This window comes from Vigna unguiculata, chromosome 8, assembly GCF_004118075.2.
Source record: "Vigna unguiculata cultivar IT97K-499-35 chromosome 8, ASM411807v1, whole genome shotgun sequence".
Classification (NCBI taxonomy): Eukaryota; Viridiplantae; Streptophyta; class Magnoliopsida; order Fabales; family Fabaceae; genus Vigna; species Vigna unguiculata.
In genome coordinates this window covers 22220312-22239043 of record NC_040286.1, presented here as the reverse complement: position 1 = coordinate 22239043, position 18732 = coordinate 22220312, and the positions used below count along the sequence as shown (strand labels likewise).

The window sequence follows — 18732 nt, the reverse complement described above, 5'->3', positions numbered from 1 at the left end:
TACTTGAGTTTATAAAAATGTTCTAAACTATTATCCATCTTTACCACCTTTTTAAATGAAATTAAAGATCAATTCGGTTAGATCTTTAAAATTTTTAAACAGTGACAAAGTCGAAAAGTACTTCTCTAAATTTTTTGCACTTGTCTTCACATATCACAACAAAATGATATTGCAAGAGAAAAAATAGATAATTCCGTGCTAATATTAAGGTTCATGATTGGAAGATGTTATTCTAACAGCATGTTTTCTTATTAATAGGATGTCATACTGTTCTTTCGGTAGTAAGATTCATCTTTTCATTATTTTTTCAAATGATTTTTTCTTTAATGTTTCTCTTTGTGTGATCGATTATGTGTGTTTCCTTCATGATTTTCTAATCATGTTATCAAATGTGTTTTTTAGTAGGCATAATTAATCTAAAATGAGCTATTTTTAAACAATTATTGCACATTATATAATTTTCATTTATTTTATTTTAGTTTAATTATCTGAAAAAATGAAGAAAATATAAATAAGTTGTTCATGTAAAAATAGAATGACAATTTATGATTACTAAAAACGCTAGAACAAGAAACTGACAAATTCTATTATGATTATTGCAATTTTTATCAAACTGCTTTCATAGATTTTTTTTACTGACTTTTATTTTATTCTTGATAATTTATTTTCCTTCAAATTTACACTTTTGTATTTTACATGACTTGTATATTAAGCAATTTACACTTTACATTTCTAGATCTAGATCTTGCACTTTCACAGATTTTTTTATCGATTTTTATTTTATTTTTGACCATTTATTTTCCTACAAATTTACACTCTTTGCATTTTATATTTCTTGTATATTAAGCAATTTACACTTACACTTTACATTTCTAGATTGTACAGTAATTCCACTGTAATTCATCTTCAGGCTTCATTACCATTAAATTTTCATACACCATTCAATTTTTTATAAAAACTCAAATAATCATTAAAAAAATACATACATAAATTTATTAAAATTCACTAAAAGACAATTTAATGAACTTATTTTGATTAGTGACAATGATTAATCCTACCAATAATATTATTTTTACTAGTAAACTTAAAATTGGAACAAAATACAAATTACAATTTTTCTAGAATATAATTATAATGCAACCTATGAACTCATGTTTTAAAATTAGTAATAAAATCAACAAAGACTTTTAATGTTATCCTGTTTCCAGTATTAAAAAAATCATATGAAAAATAGAAGAAATAAAGTACAATAGGACTAATAATTCACTCATCAATTTAATTTAAATCATTCATTACCAATATACATACACAGTACAGAACGAATCCCACAAAACTCGGAATACTCTTTAATTAAGTTAATTAAATATATGCAAATGTTTTACAATTCGAGATTTCATTATCTTTAAATATCGCACTTTGAACAATATTTATTTTATAAGGGTGTTCAAATTTACTAATTTATTAAACAATCATGAGACCATATTCATATTAACTAAAATACGAATAACGGTGATGTATCAGCGCTGCAATATCATCACGCACATTTAGAAACTACAAATAAAAAAACTATTGTAATACTAAAATTGGTAAAATGAATTTTTAACTGTAGCCATATTAAATTTTTTTAATTTGAAAAATGAGTCGTCTCTATTGGTTCAGACCACTTGAGCTGTGTTATTTAAATAACTCCTGCAATGTACAGTCACTTGAAGCCTATTATGCCATTATCGGAGAAAGAGGATTTACACACGCTATGTCCGATATTAATATCATACAATTGATCGAATATATGAATTTAGTTTCATCATTCAAGTTGCAGCAATACCAAACATAAAGATAGCTCCGAAACATTAGTTTTACCACCACAAACAAGGCCAAAAGAGTGGACAGCTTCCTCTTTACCAGCCTGCCTTGATTGCCTGCATTAGAGGCCATCAAATACGAGCACAAATTAATTTATACATGAATTTTGGTAGCATAACCACAGAGTATCAATGAATCAAACAACGTATCAAGCTAGCCAGGATAAGCTATTCAGTAGTATACACAGCTATCACTTTGGTAACAGATAAATTCTCATTTTGCCTATTGAAGTCAATGCAACTACAAGCTACACACACAATGAGCCAACAGTAATTCCAGAAATACGATGCATTACACCAAAAAAATATTTACAAAGGAATATATTGTTATAAACGGATCTAAGACCATACTTTCAACTCAGACATTCAAAATGAACCAATTCACAATAATAATAAGTTAGTATTGTGCATAATGAAGCAACGACTATCGTGACCTAAACAAGATGAAATACGATAATGCTTTCCAATCAAATAATATTTGCAAGTATAGGATGATTTATGACCAAGGTTTGATACATTTGATCAAAAGGTTAAGATCCCATATTTTAATATCGAGAATTGTAAAGGATGGTCCAGTTAAAGGAAACATAAGAAATATTAATTGAAGTAAATATATAACACAATTTGAGGAATCCTATTACCTAGAACTTGGTGAGAAATTAGAACTACCCCTCCATCATACAATGAGGCATACCTCAACCAGGATTTGAGACAGTTCAACAAAAGGCATATATAGAGACAAATAATATTTCTTCAATACAAACTTTGTTAATAAAAGCAACAAAAGCTTCATTATATCATTGAATTAAATTCAATCAGATAATAATAGCATACCTGTACATGTATTTATCTGTTGCATAACTATTTTCACAAATAGCATGCCTCAACTGTCTTCAGTTTCTTTGCTGCCCCCGCTGCCATCACGCTCTATGTAATCAGCAGCATCATGCAAATGACTTTCAGCAGGCTGTATGATCTTACCAAATAGCAGGATTGAACCAGAACCAACTTTGGTGTTGCAGTGCCTGGTCCCAGTAAACTCTGTGTCAAAGGAATGTAAACTACTCTGGCTATGTGGTGACAGGTCATCTGATTGAGAACTGCTAATGTTTAGCTCTGTAGAAACAATTCCCAAACTTTGTACTGTATTGTTCCCAAAGGAACTACTACCCATGTACAGATAAGAGTTATCGTTTAAAAAGTTGGAAAAACTTGATGCAGAAAATAGATCATGCCTGGCTCCCTGCATGCCAGCAGGAAAAGTATCATAACTCAACAATTTTTTATCCATGTTTCCCATAGAGTTAGGGAAACCTGTCACAGGAAAGAAGGGGTCTCCCTCCCTATCACTTAACAGTCCAGATCCCTGGTCAGCTCTAAACCTTTTTGAAGGGGAAAACGCTGTATGAAGGGCAAGTGAGGGGGAAACAAGTTCAACCTGCCAAGGACTGACTCGCTTTGCATTTTGCAAGACTTCAGGTTCATCCCAGTTAACCTATGATGTTGAGATCATAAAAATTGGTAAGAAGGCAATACCAGCCATTTGAGATAGATAAATCATAAAACTAAATTTTCTAAGACAAATGTTTCTTATCAATTAAAGGAGTATGCCATCACAAATGACATGATGGTAGGATCCGTTGATAAAATATTACAGGAGAGAAAGAACTCTAAAGATAAATGGAGATAATTGCTATCTGTAGTTTAAAAAGAAAAGAAACTACCAGTTAAACAAAACAATACCACCCCTCAGAGGCAGAGCTTAAGTATAGCTCAATTGTTTTGAGGACTAAACCCCAGAGGAGAATATTTGGATACACAAAAAAAAAAAAAACAGCAATACACTAATAGATTCAAATGTGAAAATGTCACATCTTACCCTAAGTCGTAGTAAAAACACAGATATAATATATCTTAATAAACTTGAAGTACAGCAGGTTTTCCATTTTCTCAGCTCAACCTATTTATGAATAAGGTAAATATAAACTGTCCAAACATTAGGTTATATCACGCTTCCATTCTATCTTTTCATTAATACTGAAGGGCGAATATTTTCTGCATTACCCTTATTCTAAAACTGTCCTCCAGTAGCCACGAAGAGCTATTATTCAGAATCGATCATAAGATGTAATTTCCTTACCCTCTAGGATAGAATCATCCCCATGTGCATTGAGACTAATCCCATTGGGTATAAAGCATAACAATTAACCCTCTCAATTTTTTTTAAAATAAAACTCGTAAGTTCATTTCAAACAATAAGTTATCAAGATCCCAAGATTTCATTGTACTTTTATGCTTCATAAACCATATATACTTTGAGAGCACATTAAAATATATCACTTTAAATACTATTAAGGCTAAAAAGAGTAACTATTAAATTTTTTTATGTTTCTTGCATAATAAACGCATGTTTTTCTAACATAAACTTTCCATTTTTTTATTTTCCAAATAAAGACCAGTTGCTAGTATTAGGCAAAACTTCGAGAGCACATTGCATAATCCCATCCTTTCTTTCAGCACAAGAAAGACCCTGTCCGGATCAACTTCTAACTTAAGGAAACCTTTCAATTGAGATAAGTATTTGATTACTAACTTAAGAAGTTTATAGGTGTATATTGATAAGTTAGTTCACATGAATGAGCTTCCAAAAATGGTCGAGTGCCTAAGTTGAACTTAACTCGCAAAAACATTTAACCCATCCTGTTTCCTTAATTATTTTATTTTCTTCTCCAACAAATTTATCGAAATTTGCTCAGTCACACATTGAATTCATGCAATTCCTCAATCACACAGCACAATGCAAACAAACCATACCTGAAGCATGCGCCAAGGTCCATTATCAGAGGCATAGGCAGAAGTCACCGTCCCTTGAAACCACGTCATCCTAGAAGAATCCTCAGTCTCCATTCCTATCTTCACTCTCATTCCACCAGCCCACGCGCACCTCATCGCGTCCTCCACAACCTCAGCACTCACCACAAAATCCGCAAAACCCGCTCTCGGATAATACACCACCTCAAATGGCGCGTTCCGCGCAACGCACTCCACTGCGGCCACCACAGCCTTCGGCGATAATCTCCCGGTAGCGCTTCGCGAAAACCCCTCCCCCTGCGTCGGCGGCTGATCCTCCTCCACGGGAGAGGAAGAGGTGACGAACCGCGTCGCACGGCGGATCCCGACTGAGACGTTCCCGTCGGAGTCCTTGACGAAGACAACGGAATCGCCGGCGATGAGCTTCTTGTGGTTGACGAACTTGCTCCAGCCAGTGGTGAAGAGGTGCCGACGTGGAGTACCGCGGTAGATGTGCCGAAACCGCCACGCGACGCCGTGGACGTCAGTGACGGAGAGGAGCTGGACCGGAGGATCGGCGCGGAAATCGAGCGGAGGGAAGACAGAGTCGGCACAGAAGCGCGGCACAGAGAAGCCACCGCCGTTGTTGGCGTCGGAGGGCGTGAGGATTTTGGAGAACGAAACGACGCCGTTTTGGCACTCGCGCTCCTCGTCGTCGGTTTGGCTGTTGCTGTCGTCGTTCTGGTTGCTGTGGTGGAACGGGTGAGGGAGTGGAGTGAGGAGGAGCCTGGCGAAGACCTCGTCGGAGAACGGATCAGCGAGCAAATCACGGGAGGACACAAGGCAGGGAACGAAGGGGAGGGAACGGAAGGGAGGGGAGAGCGAATGTGACGGAGAAGCATGCTCCATGTGGCCCTGCGGGAAGTAGTAAACCCTAGAATGCAGCTTCGGGATATGCACAGCGGCGCCGGCGCAAGCTCGCCAGATTTTGGGATCGACGCGGCGAGGCTTCGGCGGAGACTGCGGCAGAGGCATGGTGAATTGAACTAGAGAGAAAGTGAGGTCGGAGTAGGGTTTAACTTTTGAGACATGAGAAGGGAAATAAGAAAGTGAGGGAGTGTGCCACTGCCAGTGCCAATATTGCAACTGTCCGCGCTTTTCTCTCTCTCCAGCAGCAGTTGTTGTCTATCGAATTCGGAACGAACGATTCTCGGTAGTCGGTTATGTTTTCATTTATTAGAGAAAAAGTTAAAGTGCCTAATACTGCATTTTATTACCTTCTAATTTATTTCTTTTTAGTTTCTTATATAGTATATAAATTAATTTATTAGCAAACTTAATATATTTTAAAAATTATAAAACATATTTGAAATCAGTTAATCTCTCTCCCACAAAACTAACACAGTTAAAAGCAATTAACATATAATTGCTAAAATTATATAGGATTTGAAATAATTATAGTTACTTTAATAATATAAAAATAATAAAGCTTATAACATTACATTTAATTGCACATTTTCTGCTCTAAGTAGATCCTCCATGAATAATTTAATTTCTTTTCTCAATTTCGTGAAGTGTTTTATTAAAACCAATTTGTTTAGTTATGTGACTCTCACTATATAGAGAAGGAAAAATATGAAAGATTTATATTTTTATCTTGTTGAATATTACTCAAATTTCGCGATTTCAACAAGTGTTCAGTTTTAAACTGTCTAATAAATGCAAATAATAAAAGGTATCATTTACCTTACTTACCTTTTTTATTTATAGGGTTCTTGATGAGCATTTACTTTTTGTGGAACCTAATTATGACTCAATGACGTCATAACATTGCTTATGAGGGTAACGCATGGATTTCATGTCGTTTTACTAACTTCTCGGTTATTATGTTTGGTGATCGAGGTTATACCCGACCAAATGTAACAGTTAAAATGTAATACTCAATAGTTAATCCAAAGTCATTTCCTAGTGACCAAACTTTTCTAGATGCAATTCAACACAAAAAAAAAAAGTGTGTGTAGGGGGATGTTTGGCAGATTCAAATGCTAACAACAGATTAAATGAAATGCAACAATGATTAAAAGCATACTAACTTCCTTGATTCAAATACAATTCCACTTATCATAGACTTCCAAATTAACACATCTGCCTACTCTCAATCTACTAGACCAATACCTACTAAACGAAAGTTACAATCCAATTTCATTATGCAATTAAGCAATGCATACATCCATGAATTTGTGCCATCCAAGCTACATACATTAAGCATGAACATAACCCAACCTAAACATATGCACTTAATCTGTAAAATAAGCATAAACAGATAAACCAACACACACTCCACGAATTCAAGACAAAGAGATGGTAGAATTAACGAAACCAACACAATCTCAAAGCTTCATTGCATTTTTTTATCAAGGTGTCAATATACGAATTTAGCAAGCCATGAGTTGGGTCTTATTGAAACACTTCAAATTAGAAATGACCAAAGCAGAACATCAAACCCTAAGTTGGGTCTTATTGAAATGCAAATTCAACAACAAATAAAAACTCTAAAGCATTAAAGGAACAAAATGGTTGCTGCGATATAAAAACCGAAAACCCCATATACATGGGTGTTGTTCCAAGTCAATACAATGCACAAAACGAAATGCTCAAGCTAGCAAATGAGTTGAAAACATAAAACTCACATTGGGTGCTGTCTATGGTGCATAAAAACGCTAAAAACGAGTGCTAAAACGTAAAAAATGACAAAAATGCTATTATGGGCTGAAAAAGGTGGCCTAGTGACGTGGACAAACTAAATGACATGGAGCAGACGTGGCAATGATGTGGAAACTCTCTCTTCATCTTAATATTAGTGTCTAAGCTCCAAAATTTGCTCCACCAAATACTTAAAAATAATTAGAAACAAAGATTAGACCAATTAATGCCAAATTACTTAAAATTCAGAAAAATGGCCTAATGAAGCCCAATTGAGGAAAATGCACTAACAGAAGACAATTAAGCACTAAACAAGCTTCAAGATGAGCACAAAAGGGCAATGGAATAAGAAAAAATAATGGCTCATCACTCGGTGTCGATAATGTTTTCACTCGGGTGAGCATGTGTAAAGTATTATGTCCATTTGGTTGGGAAAAGTTCCAAAAAAGGTATGAATAATAATATAGTGGATTTTTTTGTTTTGAAATTTTTTGATATCAAACTAGATTGGGGAAGCATATTTTTTATAAGTGTTCTTTTGTTTTCCGATTGTTGGGCGAGTTAAGGTGAACACAAATGAGACAACTAGTGGGTGCCTAAAGAATGTTGCATGTGAAGGGTTGTTTAGAGGTAGTATGGAAGAATTCGTTGATGGATTTTCTTCTTTTCATGAAGTGCAAAAATCTTTTTATGCTAACCTCATGTGTGCTTTTTTGTCGTTTAAACACTATAAATTGGTTAGTTATTGCCATGTTTAGTTGGAAAACGATTCAATGTTAGTTTGGAAAGCTCTTTCCTCTAATTAAGGTGTCTTATGGTCTCTTAAAGGATGCTGGTGGAATTATTTGGAAATATATAAAAAATATGGAGTTTAAATGTTTTGGGAGGGTAATCATTATTTAGACAAATTGGTTACCTAGAAAATCAAATTTTGTATAAATGATATAACCAAATGTCATCTAGGTTACAACTTGATTTTTTTTATAATAGACTTATTAGATGAGTTTGTTTGTTCGCCATGATTTTGTATTTTTTTTTCATTATTAATAAATTTTTGCATGTAAAGGCAAATGATTGTTGTGTTTTGACATTTTTCTCTTGTTGACATTTTTGTTTTTATGCTTAGTCATTCTTCCTCTTTATTTTTTTAATCATTATAAGATTATTACAACAAGACAATTATAAGATTTTTTCTATTTATTATTACAAGAAATCACAAGATTACTATTGTTAAAATGTCATCGGAAGATCATCCTAATCTCACCATTACAATTCTAATAATCACTAGTAGAACAGGCTTGATTTTTGAACTATGTAAGAAGGAAAATGAATAAAGAAAAAAAATTAAAATAATCTTCTTAAGTCTATTATTTTGATAACCAACGTACAAAATATATGCTTACAATGCTTATTATCTAATTTATATGTCATTTATATCTATGTCAATTCTTTAAGCAATATAAAAATTATTAAGAATCGACATAAAAATTATTGATTGTGGCAGTTCCCATAGGAAACATTGTTGTTCTACTTCATAAAGTTATATTCTAAGATAGAAAATTATGTTGATTTCATCTTCTTAAGGTTGATTTGACAAATTTAATTAGTTATGTTTATAATTAAAAGGCTTAATCGTCATAGGAGAAGATAAAAAATCACAAGAGAAAGTGAACCTTATATATTCTCATGGTGAAAAATATTTGTGTATACAGTAAAAATTAAAGGCAAGACTAGTGAGAGTTAATTGTTAGTAGACAATCAACAGGTACTACTTAGTGAGAATTAATGTGCAATTCAATGAATCTTATTATGGTTCTCTAAAGTCACAAATAATATTGTTTATAAAAGGACGTATTTATAATGCAATAAGATATATATTAATTTTAGAATAAAATAATGTTTTTTTTTTAATTTGTGAGAACTCTATGAAATTTTGAGTTATAAAACCAAAATTGTGAAGTAATCAATCTTATGATTTATTATTAACATTATCATCTTTATTAAGTGAGGTGTTAATATAATTCTCAAAACTAAATACTAGAATAGTTTTTCCTTTCATCTTCTCATCAGGTTAGTAGTACTTTTGTTTCAGTGTGATCGATCAACATCGAGAAATACTTGCAAAGACACTTCAACACCTAAGTCACTAAGGTCATACATATGATAAATACATTATGAATTGATAATGAAACTTACCTATTTATACTACTCTTAGTGGGATTCACCAACCTTGAGGGTGAGTTCACATTCTTTAAAGCTTTAGTTAGCTCATAAATTTTAGTAACGTTTGACAATATATAACATGATCACTCTCTTTCTTCACCTTCTTGAATAATTTTATACAGACTTTGAATAAGGTAGTCGTTTTGAAATAGTTAATGATCATTAAGCAACTTCAACTTTTTTTTAATCTCTTCCTTCCACGTAAAGATATTCATATTAACTAATATTTGTAAAAACCTTTTATCGATTAACATCAATCGATATTGTTTTCAGTTGATATCAACCACAATTATTTAGACTAACATCGATCAAGTTACTTTTACAATGTTGATGGTTGAAAGTTTTGACAACTTTTTTTATCAATGTCGATTAAGAAATTTCCCAGTTGAAATTGATAAAAAAAAAACAATCATAATTAATTTTGGTCAAAAGTTTTTTTATTAACGCTATAAGGAAAACCTAATAAACTATTAGCAAAAAAAATAATATCTTTGTTAATGATAAAAGTACTAAAAACATTAAGAAAAAAATAATTATGATATATATCTATCGAAAAAATTTAATTCATATCCCCAAGAAAATACTCTCCTTAACATTGATCGAAAAAACTCTAACTAGTATCGAGTAATAATTAATAGTTGTCTACAAGATAATATTTTAACAACTTGAATCACAAAAATACCTTATATTAGGATCAATAAAAAAAACAAATTGACATCAACCAAAAGTAGTCATGTGATAATGTCTTTGTCGAGTGACGAATCTTGTCCAATAATGTTTGGGGAGTCAAAAAATATACTCAAAATTTATATTTTTAATTATTGTCACTAATACAATAAAAATTAATATATAATTTAATATAACCGTAACTACAAAACAAATCACACATATCTAAAGTATTATTTTTTCAAATTCTTGAAGTCATCAATAATTAAATCAAAACTTAAATTTTCAGCTATTTTTTTTAATATAAATATGAAAACCTTTCTAAAGAATTAATACAAAATTTCTCATGTAATTCGTTGAACTTTAAGAAAAGGATCTCTAATTGAATAATACGATCATTAGTATTATGCTTCAGAATATGTAAAAAAATAATTAGTCTTGTTTTCATCTCCACATCTAGTTTTCCTTTTATCACTTTAAAACAATGAATCTATTATCTTATTCTTCATCAATATTTATCACAACCTAATACAAAATTGAGAGTTCCTAAAAAATATTAAAATCAAAAAGTAAGTTATCACAATCTAATCAAAAAATGAGAGTTCCTAAAAAATCTATGATAATGCAGTCACAATTAAAAATCGGTTATGAAAAAACACATCGTACATTATTTTTACTTCTATATTCATTAAAATAAACATAAGACTCATGAGATAAAAGACAATACTAACTATTAAACAAATATTTCAAGATCAAGTAAGATAGGTGATAATGTTAATTTTTACCATTATCCAAGCTACATTTTCATAGCAAAATCATCTCTTCCAAAGCTTTTAACCTCCTTAATCCTCAAATTTATCTTCCTTTTGTAAATAAATACATTTTGGGTTACATTGATCTAAATATATCACTAATCCCCATTTTTGTGTCCTTTTTGTAGAAGGGAAGTTTTGTTCCAAAAATCCAAACAAGTGAGTGATCATGAGTAGCAAGAAGGCAAAAAGACACTAAATCTAGAAGAAACAGTAATCGCCTGACGCCACAAAGACACCGCCAGGCGACACCTTCTTTCAGTGTCAGGCGTCAGGCGCCAACCAGGCGAAAATGACCTTTCCAGCAGCTCACCGCCTGGCGGCATCTGGAGACCGCCGGGCGGTACACGCAAAGTTTCAGCATTGTTTGGTGGCTTGCGCCTGGCGGTGAGAGGCTTCCGCCAGGCGGCAGTTTTCGGTGATGTGTCAAATTTGCCCTTTTTCTTCTGTTTTCGCGAGGGGAAATAGATCTTTGGCATTTTGGAGGCACGAAGAACACATTTGGAGAGCTTGGAGGAGTGCTAGGGCTCGTGGGAACAACTCCATCTTCCTCTTTGTATCTCTTTCTCTTCCTTTTCTTCCATTTTTAAGCTTGAGCTTTCCATGGCAATGGAGAGCTAAACCCATTTTTGTTGGAGGTTAGATGTAGCCACGAAACTCTTGTGTAAATGCAAATGTTTTGATTATATATATGACTTTTTCATTAATTGCTAGGCTTCTTATTTCTTCACTTAAAGCTTGCATTCATTTAGCCATCTATTGCATGATTTTTGGTTCATTGGGTGTGGAAATATCTTTTGAAACCTAGATTTAGAATAAGAAAACTCAATGAAGCTTGTACCTAGGAATGGGGCTTGACCCATTGGTTGTCTTAAACCTTTGTGCATAAAGCAAATTTGCTTATTAAGATTCAAGGAATTGACTTTTAATAAGGAAATTTAGGCTCAATCTATTAAGGAATTAGGGTTTGAGTAATATTGTGGGTTGGCATTAGCATATTAATGAAGAGGATGTTAAATTGTAGTTAGAGATGGCAAATAAACCCGTCCCCGTGGGTATTGCTCTAACCCGTCCCCGTTTTGACGGGGAATCCCCGCATTGACTGGGTATGGGTATGGGTATGGGGAATCCCCGACTTTTTCAGTTGGGTATGGGGATGGGTATGGGGATGTACATATACCCGCCATAATACCCGTCCCCGCCATATCTCCATTCTCGTTTAAATTATTAAAATATTCACAATTAATCAAGTAACCCCTATATATATATATTTTTTTTTTTTCTATTTTTTATTTCTTTTAATTATTTCATTTGTCATGAAACTCATTCTCATCTCCAATATATTTTTTATCTTATCATAACCTTTATGTAATTATGTTAAAATGATGTATGTTAATTAAAAAAAAATTATGCCTCACATTTGAATATTTATATTATTTTTTAATATTTTTATTTATTATAAATTTTTCTTTCACATGAGAATGTTTATACTCTCAATTTAAGATAATATAAAAAAAATTCTTTACTTATTATTATTATTAATTTTTGTTTAATTTGAAGAACTCTTTTGTTTCATTAAAATAATTTTCGTTATTTTTCAACCATTAATTATATATGTTAATATTTGAAAAGTTTTCTTAATTCTCTAAGATATTTTTCGTCTTATCATACCTTAGTTATACATTTGATTTCCTTTGTGTGATTTTTTTTATAGTCTCTCAAATTATTTCTAAAACACACATTTGTTAGTTTTTTAATATTTTTATTTATTTTTTTATTTTCATCATGTAGAATAATATTTCGATATATTCTATCTAATTATTTTTTATTTTATAACTCATTATTAATCATAATGTAATTTTTTCACTTTAAATTCTGTTTGAAGTGGTTAAAATTTTATATATATATAATGATATTTAGGAATAGTATATGATAATTCACTACAAGAAAAACATGAAATGGTGACTGATTTAGTCAGTAACCCATATCAGTCACTATTTTTCGTCATTGGTGGTAGTAGTTGATTTATTGTCTGAATCAATGATTAAATTAGTGACCGATTCAATGATCGAATCTGTACTTGATTTAGTGACCAATTTAATTACTAATTTATATGTAATTTAATGACAAATTTTTTGGTCACTAATGATATTTCTATTTAATTTTAACCACTTCAAACATAATTTAATAATTAGTTCTGTAAGGTATTTTTCATTTTATCATACCTTAATTATACATTTGATTTCCTTTGTGCGATTTCTTTCGATAGTCTCTCAAATTATTTCTAAAACACACATTTGTTAGTCTTTTAATATTTTTATTTATTGTTTATTTTCATCATGTAGAATAATATTTCGATATATTCTATCTAATTATTTGTTATTTTATAACTCACTATTAATCATACTGTAATTTTTTCCACTTTAATTGTATAAATAACTTTTATTTACTACAATATAAAAATTTAATGTAATTGCTATGAATATTTTTTTGTCACTATCCAACATATATTGAAGTTCAAAAGATACAAAATCTATGTCAAAATTTTATTATTATGTTTATTATTTGTTCTTTGTGTCATTTTGATCAAGTGATGTATTATAACTTTTATTAGTGTATAAAAAAGAGATTCATTATAATTTAAAAAATTGAAGTAAACAAACATTTAAAATATATTTTAATTTGAATATTTGTTTTCCTTTTATTATTATGTTTATTATTTATTCTTTGTGTAATTTTGATCAAGTGATATATTATAACTTTTATTAGTGTATAAAAAAGATATTCATTAGAATTTAAAAAATTGAAGTAAACAAACATTTAAAATATATTTTAATTTAAATATTTGTTTTCCTTTTATATTTTTTTGAAATATTTTTTAATTTTATCAAATAAGTTCATCAATGTTGTAGTTTGCAAATTTAACAAATGTTTTGGTTCACATGAAATTTTATTTGGTATTCTAATATAAAATGTAAACAATTATAATTTATTTTAAGGTATTTGGCATCGAAGAAAATCCTCCTAATATTGAATATTTCATAATATTATGTTTTCTTTACCGTAATTTTTTTCTTTTATAAAAATTAATATTGAAGTAGTTAGAACACGGGTACGGGTATGGGTACGAGATTATACCCGTTACCCGGTGGGGATGGGGATGGGAAAAAAGTTTGATACCCGTTGGGTTTGGGTATGGGGATGGGGATGGATTTTTTATGCGGGGATGGGTATGGGATAGCGAAACCCGTCCCCGCCCCGCCCCGTTGCCATCCCTAATTGTAGTTGCATGAGAGCATAGTTGGTGAATTCTAACCCCGACAATATCAAGTCATATCATTTCTAATCTTTTCCATTCACTAAGTGCCTTTAACTTCTAAAGTTCAATTTTAATTATTTATGCAAAATTTAATTTCATACATTGAAACTCAAAATATGGATTTATTCATTAGTTTAAATTAGTCACTAATTACGCAATTGATTAGTATACATGAGTCTCTTGGGAAACGATATCCCGGTCTTACCGGTTACTACTTGCGCGACTTGGTACACTTGCCAAAGTCTTAACAATAGGAGAATTACCTTTTTTCTTCAATAGTGAAAGAGAACAAATGAAATGAAAGAAAAAAAATAATGAGTTTGTATCCAACTTTTTTTTTCAAAAGCAAAAAGAAAAAATGTTAGAATTAGAGATGAATCTAATATGTAAAAAAAATAAAAAAGACAATAAAAAATATGTATCTTAATAAATATTTTTAATTTTATGTTTTATCATTTATTATTATTAAATGTTATACTTTATAAAAAAATTAAAAAAATACCTAATTTAATAATCATCAAATTTTAATATAAAGTACTTATAATTTAAATTTTTTGAAAAAAATTAAAAATTTCTAAATTACATATAATATAAAAAAAATTTAAAAAAAATTGGAGGGACCATGGCCTCCTGCCCCTCAAAACATCCACCAATGTCTTTGTCTTAGTCAAGTTTGTAACATCCTAGTCGGAAATTACTTATTTGCAAATTAAAATAAGAACATAATAATAATAAACCACATTTATTCCTAATTACTTCCAAAAAAAAAAATGCGGGAAATTTTAAATCTATTTCAACGTGTCAATTATAAATAAAATCCACGGCGTTCAATTATTTCAATTATAAATTGTTTATAAAATCTATGACAAAATAGTCCATAAAAATTTGTGACGACTACTAGTATAAAATCCCCATAGTTGGCCCTAACTCCGACGCTAAGCATCCACATGCTCACTTGTATCAACATCTGCTTTCATGTAACAAATTACATGATCATCGCCAAACACACGTAGATAGGGAGAGCTCAAATACAATAAAAACAATTACAACATGAAATAATATAGCATTTCATAACCATAACCCATGTTAGCACCCCAAACCTCTATCCTCCACTTCCAAACCTTCTGTTGGATGCCTTTTGATTCTACACTCTTTGATGAGTACATTGATCGATCTTTGCTGCATGAGTGTCTACTCGCCCCTCCGACTACAAGCCACCACCTAGTAGTCCACACACGGGAATAAACTGCCATGACCACGATCTGCGACACCAAGTAGAGTTTCCCAATACGAACCACAGTCTGTATTTGTCCCAAGACTACCAACTCAATCAATTACACTGAAAAGGGAAATCTTCCAAAACCCATCCGTATGAGCCATGATCTCGCACACTTCACTGGATGAAGCATTTCAACAATGCTGAAAAATTTAAATGCATTGTGTTTGAATTGCTTGCAATTAAATTTTCTTCATTTTCTAAATAATTTGTTTGGATAAAGAAATTAAAATACCTTACATTTCAATTTCTTATTTGGATAAAAATAATTGAATTTCTTGTGAGATAAAATTTCATTTTAACAATATTTATTTTAGATTTAATTATGTTTTGAGTTCATGATAAATTTGGAAACGGGATCGACGACCCAAATGGGCCAGGGCGACCCGACGACTCAACTGGGTCAGGAAACCCAAACGAGCTAGGTTGGGTCGGCTCGATGATCCAGAAAAGCCTAATCAGCCTGACGGCCTCGGGCTGATCATGCCCGTCAAGTTCGTTGACCCAGCTCGACCTAACCCGTCTAGGTCGTTGACCCGACTTGGCCCCACTAGGTCGTCAGGCCTGTCCAATCCATTTGGGTTGTTAAGTCCATTTATGTCATCAGGCACACCCGGCAAGTCTGTGTAGATGGGCTAGCCCGACCTGGCAAGGTCGTCGGGTCGGTCGGTATCTCCCGGGTCTTTGGACCGGTCGGGCTCGTCTAGGTCATCGTGCCTGACTAGGCCATTGTGTCGGTCAGGATTGTCGGGTCAATGGGTCGATCGGGTCGTTGGGTCTGCCTGATACGTTTGGGTCATTAGGCCCACCCAACACCTCTAGGTCGTCTAGCCCGCAAAACTCGTGTGGGTCATTGGACCTATTGACCCATCTTTGTTGTCAAGTCAGTTTGGCTCATCTTTGTCTTCAAACCCACCCGACTCGTCTAGGTCGTTAGTCCTATTTGAGTCATCGGGCCCGCCCAACCCGTTGATGTCGTCGGGCCAGCTTGGTTCGTTTGGGTTGTCGGGCTTGACCGACCTATTTGAGTTGTCAAGCTCGCCCGACCCGTATTTGTCATCAGGTCACCCCGATTCGTCTGGGTCGTTGGGCCCGCCTGACTCGTCTGGATCATTGGGCCTCTCGACCCGTTTGTGTCGTTAGGTTGGTCTGATCCATCTGTATCGTATGGCTAGCCTAGTCTGTCATGGTATTCGGGTTTGTCGGTCCATTGGGGGTTGAGTGAGAAAATTTTCAAATTTCACTTTTTTTAGGGTATTTGAATTTCTTTTAATTTAGCTAATTAAAATACTTCAAAAAATACATGCATTTTAAATGCTTTTTAATTTCTCTATCCAAATAAAGCATTTAATTACAAAAAAAAATCAAATTTTCCAAATAAATGAATCATCCTTTTAAATTGCCTCATCCAAGCACGCCGTTACTTTTATGAAAAATGATGTTTTAACACTTTATCAATCACTCAACAATCCACTTTTAGAAGTAATATGATGGTTAGAAAATGAAATTTTGTATTTATAAAAGAAAAGAGAAGATGAAAGACAAAATAGTAAATATAAAGTGAGTTTAAAAATTTATTAAGTGTCAAAATATTATCATCATGCTTCTGTATATAATTCTCTATCTCTTTTCTTTATATTACCCTTGCTATTTTGTTTCCAAAATATAAACATATTTAATATTCCTAATTACAGTAAGTGCAATGTTCTTAATTTAATTATTTGTAGATTTTATTCTGTTATATTATTTTTAAAGTCTTTTATGTAATTTTTTTTTATTTTAATATAAGAGTTTTATAAAATTCATTATCTTATTAATGTTTTATTTGAAAGTTGGTTAAAATATAAATATTAAAAATGGAAAAATGAGTTTATTATAAATATTTTAGGAGAGAAATCTTAATAAGATTCAAATTTTAATTTTATAACAGAGGTGCATGATTAAGAATAATCTATAACACATGATAATTATTTACTACTTAAAAGTACTTAAGAGCTTATTTTGGGCTTCTCAATTATTGAAATATTCTAACGGTTGTCTTTTTCTTCAATTTTGATTCTCTTCGGTATTTTAAATGATTTTTTAACGTACTAATTTTCTTTTTCTAATATCTTCGTAAAATGGTTCTTATTAGTTTTTCTTAAGAAATCGAACCTATTTCATTTTATAGCACCTTAATTTATCATCATTCATCACTCATGTTGTGGATTTTTATTTCTAAGAGGTTAAAAATTGGAATGCTCCAGAATTGTCACTCACTCTGACAACCTTTACAGGAAATGAAATCTTTCCAACTCATACCCCTCATCGAATCAGAAGTGAGGAAAAATCAATATCCAAATGACACTTGCAAATTGATTGGGGACGAAATACAAAAGGAAAAAATTAGCCATAGAAGCCATCTTAAGTTTATTTTTTCCTAATTTTTTTTAGTTTTGTCATTTTAGTTTTAATATTTTTTTTAAATAGGTCATAATTTTTTATCAAATTAATATTAAGATTAAATTCATAAAATTAAATAAAAATTGTTACTAAAAAGATATTTTAACTTTTATTTTTTATTTTTAATCTTCACTTAAATCATTATAATTCATTATTTACACTTTTGCGGGTGATGTGAATAAATTTATCTTTCTCCCACTTCGTATTACTCTCCGCTGCATATAAATAAATGTTGGATATATTAGATGAACTAATATGAATTTAGATTATATAAGTATTTTGTAAACCTAAAGCAATTTAGTAAGGTTGAATAAAATTCACTTTTTAAGATGATGTCAAAATCATCTAAAATCTATTTTAATGAAATTTGTTGTTTGTTAAAACTATTCTATCATCTACTATGAGATCATCATTAATATCTAGTTCGCACTTAAAATATATATGTCTCTATCTCAAAAAATGTGTTAAAGATTCTATATTGATTAAGAATAAAATAACTTTACAATATATAAGTGAATATATAAGTGAATGTAAAACTCACCTTATAAACTTGTTTTGTAAAATTGAGATGAATTTAAAATTCACTTATTAAAAATAAATGATCCAAAATAATAGTTCTTCATTAATCACTAACAATAC

General features: G+C 31.5%; 1 protein-coding gene across 1 annotated transcript; it reads right to left on the bottom strand.

Annotated features, from left to right (window-relative positions):
* Nucleotides 1-1697: 1697 nt before the first annotated feature.
* Nucleotides 1698-5924, bottom strand: LOC114193190 (auxin response factor 17-like). The gene is made up of 3 exons (XM_028082908.1): nucleotides 4677-5924; nucleotides 2697-3357; nucleotides 1698-1919 (listed from the first exon to the last, which is right to left on the bottom strand). Exons 1-2 carry the CDS (start codon nucleotides 5685-5687, stop codon nucleotides 2746-2748), a joined length of 1623 nt encoding a protein of 540 aa, XP_027938709.1. The 5' UTR covers nucleotides 5688-5924; the 3' UTR covers nucleotides 1698-1919; nucleotides 2697-2745.
* Nucleotides 5925-18732: the final 12808 nt, after the last annotated feature.